The 9,563-nt window shown below is 56.8% G+C and overlaps 1 protein-coding gene across 1 annotated transcript; it reads right to left on the reverse strand.

Annotated features, from left to right (window-relative positions):
* Positions 1–2,661: 2,661 nt before the first annotated feature.
* On the reverse strand, positions 2,662–6,286 carry APLNR (apelin receptor). Its single transcript, XM_061381514.1, has one exon. It carries the CDS (start codon positions 6,037–6,039, stop codon positions 4,840–4,842), a length of 1,200 nt encoding a protein of 399 aa, XP_061237498.1. The 5' UTR covers positions 6,040–6,286; the 3' UTR covers positions 2,662–4,839.
* Positions 6,287–9,563: the final 3,277 nt, after the last annotated feature.

Raw genomic sequence — 9,563 nt, forward strand, 5'->3', positions numbered from 1 at the left:
GCTCAGACACAGCGGTACCAGCTGAGATGGTGGGGACATTGCATCCAAATTGTGTCGCGCCCCATCACCCAGCTTCTAGGGCTGGCCTTTCCCAGGGATCCAGAAACCCCTTCTCAGCCTCTTTCTCCAACAAGCCCAGAGTTGGAGGGCCCAGCACTCCCAGCCCCTGTGTAGGAGACGCAGCAGACCTCTCAGAAGAAGGCAGCTCAGTCACCAAAAGCAGAGAAATCTCTGACTGTTCAAAGTGGTCTAGAGACCTGGGTCATAGTCCCAGCCCCCAGTCTGCTCCTCAGACCCACGCAGAGATCTGGGCAAGTTTTTCTCTGTCTCCGGCTCCCCTCCCAGAGCTGGGGTGGGGGTGGGCACCTTTCTGGTTGCTGGGGGCATGGGCTGCACTCTCTCCTACCTCTTATCTCTGAGTTTTCCTCTGCATAGAGAAGGCTCCCCGCTCACCACCCAGCCTCTGCTCTCTGAAGTCCTCTGGCATGGACTGTCTCCAGTCCGTCACTCACTGTCCCCACCAGCCCCGCAGAACACTTTGCACACTCCCCCTCTCAGAACTCCACTCTAACTGCTCATCTAGCGGTCTGTCTGCACCGCCGGGAGCCCCGACGGCCTGTTCTCCGTCTGACCCCGTGCCCAGCCCGCTGCCTGGGCATCGGTAATAAATAAGGGCTCGTGGGGTAAGTAGATGCCTGAGCGAACGGGCGAAGAAACGTGTGAACACACAAAACCACCACGAGCTCTACCACCTTGTCACTCTGGAAAGCTCATCTCCAGTCTCCCCGAGAGAGGGTAAGGTTCTGCGACAGCATCTGCAGAACAATAAGCAAACACCGCCAGTGCCTCTGGGTTCCCCTGGTGAGTTTCAGAAGTGGGCAGGCGAGCACAGACCCTCCTCCAGCCCCCTCCCGGCCCCCAGCTCTGCTCCCAGCTGCCCCTCCTTCCATCTCTGCTCTTTCCCCACTCACTCTCTGTCTCTCCCTCTGTCTCTCCCTCTGTCTCCCTCTGTCTCATCTCTCTCCCTCTGTCTCTCTTCAACTCTGTCTCTCTGTCTCTCTGTATCTCCCCCCGCTCTGTCTCCCTCTCTCTGTCTCTCTCTCTCTCTCTGTATCTCTCTCTCTCCCTTTTCTCTGTCTCTGTCTCTCTCTCTGTATCTATCTCTCTCTGTATCTCTCTCCCCCTTTCTCTCTGTCTCTATCTCTCTCTGTCTCTCTGTACTCTTTGTCTCTCTGTCTCTCTCCCTTTCTCTCTCTGTCTCCCTCTCTTTGTCTCTGTCTCTCTGTATCTCTCTCTCTGTCCCTCTCTCTGTCTCTCTCTCTGTATCTCTCTCTCCCTTTCTCTCTGTCTCTGTCTCTCTCTTTGTGTGTCTCTCTCCCTCTCTCTGTGTCTCTGTCTCTCTCTGCCTCTCTGTGTGTGTGTCTCTCTCTGTCTCTCTGTCTCTGTCTCTCTGTATCTCTCTGTCTCTCCCTCTCTCTCTGTCTCTCTCTCTGTCTCTCCCTCTCTGTCTCTCTCTGTCTCTCCCTGTCTCTCTCTGTCTCCCTCTCTCTGTCTCTGTCTCTGTGTATCTCTCTGTCTCTCTGTCTCTGCCTCCCTCTCTCTCTGTCTCTCCCTCTCTCTCTGTCTCTCATGCATTTCCCTCCATTCCCCTCCCAGCCCCAGCCCCCTTCATCGAGGGCTCTCCAGGACTCTCAGATGCCTTAGGATGAGATCTCACGTCCACCCCAGCCCCCTGGCCCTGCCTCATTTGACTTTGGGCGTCTTCACTCTGTCATCAGCAAAGGGAGGCGGCTGGCAGAGGGCCCCAGGAGGGAACGGAGGGGAAGCGCTCCTCTCGGGCTGCTGTGGTGCGTGCTTAAGGGTCATCGCTGACAGTATTAGTACCAGAGGTGTTTGTGCAAGGCAGTGACCCCCTCTGGGTGAGACACGTCCCCCGGGGATCACTTCTGCTCCTTCCTCTCAGATCAGTGGCCGCCCAGAGCCCGCTTCCCCCTGCCTCTCTCTAGCTTTGTGTCCCCTAGTGTGGCAGAATCTGTCACACTTTCCCAATTCTGTCACACAATTTCCCAAACCTGACCACCCTCAGAAACCATCTGAAGGGCTTTTCGTCGCCGTGACCACCTGGGATGATTCCAGGAGCTTCTGACTCCGTCGGTCTGGGGTGACCCTCCGAAACGGGTATTTACAGAACTGGACAGGTTGACTCTGCGTGGAGGACAGGTCTTTGAACTTCTGGTCCAGACTGAATGAATGCTCATGTGACTATGGATGAACGAGTGAGTCAGTAGCGACAGTAAATGAATACAGGGGACAGATGAATGGATGGACTGCAGTCCACCCTGTGGAAAGGAGGGTTGGCATGTCCCCCAGGCCTGTGCTCTGGACTCCAGCACATGTACCCACATGCTCCACGCTTCCCAGGCCCAGAAGCTCAGCTGCTGCCCACCTCTCTGTTTTCTTGGTCTTTCCTGACCTCACCCCGTGCCCCCAGTTTCCCATTCGACCCCTTTCTGCCCCCTTTCCTCCCACGGCTCCCCTCAGCCTACTCAGCCCACCTCCCAGCATAACAGTTGCAACCTGGGGGTTCTTTCCTCATTCCAAGGCAGCCGTGTGAGAAAAAGCTTCAGACACAGTAGCTACACACACGCACACACACACACACACACATGGAAAGATTTATTTTTCATGAACCACAGTGACTAACAGGGTCAAAAAATAGCACAGACATTCCAAAGAAGGGGCGAGCGGAGCAGCAGCTGCCTCCTCCACCGTCTGTCCAAGACCACTGATGGGGCCTCAGAGGAGCCCCTCCTCCCTTCTGGAAGCTTCCTCCAGCCTCGCCTGGATGCTCTGGGGACAGCCCTGGGCTGAGAACATGAGTCTGTGAAGACCCTGGCTTGAGATGGAAGGAGTGAGCCGAGACCCTTCTGTCCAGCCTGCGCTCTGCCTCTGGAGCTGGCTCCATCCCAGCCAAGGTCAGCACATCCACTGACATCAGGCTGGCTTCTTCCTGCCCCCGCGGCTCCTGTCTTGTCCTTCATGTTCCGTGTCCTCTAAGAACAAAACCCGGAATACACAGGGCGCACCCTGGGTGCACAAAGCCCCACCAGCATCTCCATCCTCCGGCGGTGCGGCGGTCATGTCTGCCCCAGTGCCCGTTCCTAGCCCCCCAGCCCAGCAGGAGAAGCCACGGGGCTCCCATCCTGATGGGGAGGTCAGGAAAAACCCAGCCAGTGCTTTCCACCCCAGGCACCGCCCCCCACCCCCACCAGGAAGAGGGCCACAGACCCTGACAAAACAAAGGGTGATGAAGAAAATGCTTATAAATTCAAAACAGGTTGGCAGGCGTGGGAAAGGAGTCAAGGGAACCTCTGAAGCTCTCTCCCATCTCCCTCTTAGAACCAGGGACTGCGGCAGAGGGACCCAGGGTCCAGGACTTCTTTGAGCGTTGCACGCCAGCTGCCTTGAGGAGGGATTCCCTACAGGGAGCCTGGGTGCACACTCACACTTCTCTCTTAACGTGCGGACCAGCCGTCAGAGCCCCCCAAACCAGTGGGGGTGGACTCATTCTAATTGCCTCCTATGTCCCTTCTTCCCTCAAGGATATTGTGTGAAGAGCAGAGACGTGCAGAGCAGGGGTGTTCATCCAAGTGACCCGGGCGCCCAGCTCTTCAGGTTTCACCCATCCTTGTCTACACACATGCACACACACAAAGCAGGTGTTCCCCACCCCCCCCCCCATCAAAGGGATCCTTGGCACCCACTCAGGCCAGCGCCCAAGAAGAATGTCCTGGGGATGTCGGATGGAGAGACAGGGAAAGGTCGGCCGCTCGCAGGTCTGGAGGAGGTTGGAGAGATGAGGATTTGGGGAGGGGGCCCGAGCAGCCCTTAGACCAAACGCAGACGCCCCCTCTTTCTCCTTTTCCTTTCCCAACTCCCCGCTCATATCATGAAACCAAGGAGCCTGTTGCTACACCAACCCCACTGCCTTCCAGTTCCTGTGGAAAAGAGACGATGAAGGAAAGGGGCTAAGGACACGTGTAGAAAGCGTGTCTAGCTGGTGGGCTGCAAGAAGGGACGCCCCCTTCACGCATCGCTCAACCTCCAGGGCCTGAAACACCTGCGAACCAATCCAAGTTGGAGTGAAGCTCTGGAGCTCACAGCTGCAGAGCCAGGAGCTGCAACTTTGTGACACCCAGCCCATCTCAGCCAGGTCCATTCCCTCCCCTCCCCGGGGCCTCAGGGACAAAGAGCTTGAACCAGGCAGTGTCTGCGAGCTTCAGACGCCTTAACCCTTAGGGGCCCTTCAGAACAAGGAAGTAAAAAGAGAGAGAGACTGAGGGAGAAGGAGGATGAGCCATGGGGGAGGATGTGGGAGCCAAGAGGTAAGGATTCAGAGGAGAAATTGCACTTGGTGGGGGCGAGGAGGGGAACAGAAGGAGGAAAAGGGGGTAAAAACTAAAAGGAACCGGTAAGGGGAGCTGGAGATCCAGGAAAAGGGCTGGGGGGAAATGAACGTTGATGGAGCCTGGACGCACATCAGTTCAGTTCCTCCGTCTTATCCGCACGGAGAGACACTGAGGCTGGGAGCATTTCAGAGACATGCAAGGTCAGTCTCACGGAGACTGAGCGGCGGAGGAGTTCGGGGGCTGCGGGCTTCCCTCTCTTACCCTCCAGACCCACAAACCTCTGAAGAAGCACTTCCCAGGGGGGAAGGAGGACAAGACCGATGCGGGGAGCAGGGAGAGGAGTCAAGTGCACCAGAGAAGGGGGCCCCCGCCCCCTCGCCAGCTCCCCGCCCTTCAGAGAGCAAGGGGCCCCGGGCGGGGGACCCCGGCCCTAGTCCACCAGGAGGGTCTCCTGGCTGTAGGGGATGGACTTCTCCGGCATCGGCTCCCCGCCCTTCCCCGCGCCGCCGGGCCCGGGGCCCTGGCTGTGCCCCGACGACGCCGAGGAGGAGGAGCTGGCTGACTTGTCCCCGCCGCCGCCGCCCCGGCCGCCGCCGCCGCCGCCGCCGCCCGCGCGCCAGGCTCCTCCGCAGCCCCGGCGGCCCCAGCAGAGCACCGAGGCGCAGGCCTGGCGGAAGCGGGGGTCGAAGAAGGCGTAGAGAAAGGGGTTGAGGCAGCTGTTGACGTAGCTGACGCACGTGCAGTAGGGGAAGACGTTCATGAGGAAGAGGTCGAAGGCGCAGGGCCAGCGCAGCAGGCTGCCCAGCACGTAGAGGGTCTTGACCAGGTGGTAGGGCAGCCAGCAGAGCGCGAAGGTCAGCACCAGCACGGCGATGATGGCCAGCAGCCGCCGGCGCTTGCGCAGGCCCCGCGCGCGCTCCTTGCCGAAGTGGCCGGCCACCGTGCGGCCGATGCAGAAGTAGCAGGTCAGCATGACCGCGAAGGGCCCCGCGAAGCCCAGCGCGGTGGACGAGACGCCCAGGCCCACCTCCCAGGCCCACTCGGCGTCGGGGCCGGCCACCAGCGAGTAGTCCATGTAGCACTGCACCTTGGTGGCATTCTCCGCCTGCAGCACGGTGCTGGTGGCGCGGAAGACCAGCACGGGCAGGGCGAGCAGGCCGGCCAGCGCCCACAGGCCGGCCGTGGCCACGGCGCCGCCGACCCGCGGCCGCAGCCGGGCGTTGGCCACCGGCCTCACGATGGCCAGGTAGCGGTCCAGGCTGAGGCCGGTGAGGCAGAAGACGCTGGCGTACATGTTGACGAAGATGAGATAGCTGCTGAGCTTGCAGGCGAAGGCCCCGAAGGGCCAGTCGTAGTCCCGATAGGTGTAGGTGGCCCAGAGCGGCAGGGTCACCACGAAGGTGAGGTCAGCCACCGCCAGGCTGGCGATGAAGACGTCGGCCGCCCGCCGCCGGTCGCGGCCGCTACGGAAGATGGTCCAGAGCACCAGCCCGTTGCCCGCCGTGCCCAGGACAAAGACCACCATGTAGATGGCAGGGATGAGGGCGCCGGAGGACTGCCAGTCCTCGTACTCACACTCAGACTGGTTGTCCGCCCCATAGTATCCGTCGTACTCGCCACCTTCTTCCATGCTGGGGTGCACAGAGGTCAGCTGGGGGTCCCCCCGGGGGTACGGGGCTCAGCCAAGCACCCTGAGCTCTGGCTGGCAGCCTTGGGGAGGCAAGCAGGCAGGGCTGGAGGTGTCCAGCGGCGGCGGCGGCTCCCAGGACCGGGGAGGAGGAGGCCTGGCTCCTACAGGCGTCCCTCCAGCGGCCCCAGCCTCTTCTCAGACACTTCCTCGCGCCCTCGTGAGCCTCTGTCTCCTCCTTGGCTGTTCCTCCCTCCTCCCACCTCCAGACCAGCCCCTCACTTGTGAGGCTTAGCATCCTGAAGTTACAGCCCACTTTTTTTTTTTTTTTCTTTTCTTGTCACTGGGCAAGTGGACCAAATTGACCCCTGCCGTGCTGGGCAGGATGTTATCTGTGGTTTGCAGCCTGCTCTGCGCCTGACCCAGCCTCTGTCTCTCTCTGTCTCACTCTCTCTCTGGATTCCTCCGGGTTTTTGCAGAACCTCTCATCAGGCCTCTGCTCCCAACCCCCCCTCCCCCGTTCTCACCCCCTCCCAGCCCCTCTAAATGGGGCAAATTATGCAGGTTGAAAGGCAGCCTGAGCTGGAGCTGGGAGGGTAGGGGGCAGGAGGGTGTGAGATTTCGCAGGATGGTCTGAGCATCTGGCAGGCCCACCTGGCAGGCCAGTCTAGCCCCTCAGGTCCATCTTCCCCCGCTCCCCTCCTGCCCTCCCAGCCCCCACCCAGACCAGACTTCCCCTACCCTCCCCTGCCCATCATTCTCTTTAACACCTCAGCCTTGAGCCTCTCCAGGAGGGTGTTTGTGCTCCACAGACCCAGTGACAGAGAGATACCTGTAGGATCCATCAGCTGTGAGCGGACTGCAGTTTTCAGAGAGCACGGGAAGCGTCAGAGGATGCGGGGGCAGGGTCACAGCAGAAAGAAACCTTGTTTCTTAGGCTGAAGGATGTCTAATCCAGCCATCAGGTCTATGGGAAAACTGAGGCTGAACAAGGTAAAGGTCTTGCCCAAAGACACAGGATAAATTTTCCCTTGGTTTTGTCCCTTTGCTTTTCCTCTGCTCCTAGCATGAAGCAGTGCCTGGCATGTAGTAGGTGGTCACTAAATGGTGGTTGAGTGAATGAGTAAGCGGATGGATGAAGGAAAAGGGGAGTCCATATATGGAAGAGTGGCTGTTTGAATTACTATGCAGTGAGAACACAGATACATTTTGGTCCTTGAGTTCTTCCTGCTCTGCATGGACCAGGAAGTTTCTATAAGACCTTGTGGGGATCAGGAAGTTAAAACTGAAGGAGGAGATGGAAAAAGAGGCAGTCCATGCCATGGGCAGCATCCCATAGAAAATGACCTTGGCCTGTCCATTTGCCTCTCTAGGACCTCTGGGCAGGAAGGAGGGAGCCGTGAACAAGATAGGGTTAAAAATTGCCATCTACGTTGGGCAAGCATGAGAGGAAGCAAAATCAGGAGAAGAGTCTTGGCCACATTCAAAGCACAAGGCTTACAAAGTTAGAATCCGTCATCTCAAGCAAGAGTTGGTCCGAAAATCTTCTCTAGAGGTCTTCAACGAGGGACCCTCAAACTCAAATACTCACAAGGGCCAGGCTAAAAATGTGTATGGGGAAAACAATCAGTTTGAGACAATAGGGAGGGGTAGAGACTGTGGCAAAACTCCATCACACAAGCGAACTTATTTACAGAAAAGAGACAGACTCGCAGACTTAAGAGAAGGAGCCCAAGGTTTCCAGGGGGAAAGAGAAGGGGCAAGAAATAGTTGGGGAGTTGGAGATTGACGTGCACATGCTGCTGTATCTTAAATGGATAACCAGGGATTTCCCTGGTGGTCCAGTGGTTAAGAATCCACCTTCCAAAGCAGGAGACTTAGGTTCAATCCCTGGCCAGGTAGCTGAGATCCCACAGGCCACAGGGCGCCTAAGCCCATGTGTTAGAACCACTGAATCTGCACGCTCTGGAGCCTGCGAGCCACAGCTAGAGAGAAAGCCGTGTGTAGCAACTGAGATGCAGACAAATAAATAAAATTTTTTAAACTGGATAACCGGCAAAGACCTGCCGTAGAGCCCAGGGAACTCTGCTCAACGTTACGTGGCAGTCTGGGTAGGAGAGGAGTTTGGGGCAGAATGGACACATGTATGTGGGTGACTGAGTCAGGTGGCTGAGCGCCTGAAACTGTCACAGCATCGTTAATCGGCTATACCGCAACGCCAAATGAAATGTGTCAACAAAACAAGAAAGGTGAGACAATGAAAAACGAAAATCCACTCTACCACTCCATCGAAAGGAGGCCTCTCCAACGCCCAGTGTCTGGTTACCACCCAGCAATGGGGAACCTAGCTTGACGTCTGTTTTTTTCAACCTAATTCCAGATTCTAAATGTAATGGGAAATTCTCATGTTTGTAAATTTGGGGGACTCCACTTATAAAAATGATTCGGCAGGATAACTAAAACATGTTCCCAGGCCCCACGCGGTGCCCTTCGAGTGGGAACTTACCCGGAATAGAAGGAAGCAGAAAAACAGGAAGGACAGGTCAGGAAGAAGAAACATAAAATGCAAAGACAGGGGAATGAAAACAGGCATGGTCAGAGCCTCAGGGTGCCGTGGGGAGAGGCAGGAAAGGAGAGAGAAGGAATAAGGCGATCTTGGACGGCCTTTCCCTAAAGGCAGCGCGCCAAGGAGAGCCTGTTGGTCTTCCTCATGAAGCACTTACTTACCACGTGCTAGGCATTCCTTGAAGCATTTCCTATTTTATGTCTTCCTTATCTCTTTCAATTGGCAGAATCCCTCTCGAAAGTAGATACCTTTATTCATTTCAGTTTACAGATAAGGACCCTGAGGTACAGGGATGTGACGTGATTTGGCCAAGGTCAAATCAGATTTTGAACCAAGTCCATGAACTAAACCACTACATTCCCAGAGGAAGAACTCCAACTTTTTGTTTGTTTGTTTTTTAATCAAACACTTTCTGGCCACGCCTGGCAGCATGCAGGATCTTAGTTCCCCAATAGGGATCGAACCCATGTTCCCTGCACTGGGAGCACAGAGTCTTAACCACTGGCCCAGCAGGGAAGTCCCTCCAGCTCTTTATACTGAGGCAGCTGTCCTCTGTTGAGCATCATAAAAAGATAGGATGGTCCCAGGGTATCCGAGATTGACTTCAAAACAACCTCTCTTTGGTGAAATTAAAAATAGATTGACAAATAGCTTCGAGATCGTCCCAACCCTTGATTGAACTGTGTATGAGACCCCTGCCAGGCAACAGACAGTGCATGTAAAACTGCCCTGCCACCTGCCTTCCCCAAAGAGGATCCCCCTGGTCAGACGCCAGGTGGAAAGTTAGCAAGACCAGCCTCTGGAAGGGTTGCCATCTGCAACGTGGAGGTCCGGGCATCCAAGAGGATCCATCTGGAGCCTCCTTGATCTCACAAGACACAGAGTAGGAACTGCCTGGGGTCTGCTTGCTCCGGCACATTTGTCTAGCAAAGATGGTACAGGAGGACTTCCCTGGTGGCCC

Source organism: Bos javanicus, chromosome 15 (assembly GCF_032452875.1).
Source record: "Bos javanicus breed banteng chromosome 15, ARS-OSU_banteng_1.0, whole genome shotgun sequence".
Taxonomy (NCBI): Eukaryota; Metazoa; Chordata; class Mammalia; order Artiodactyla; family Bovidae; genus Bos; species Bos javanicus.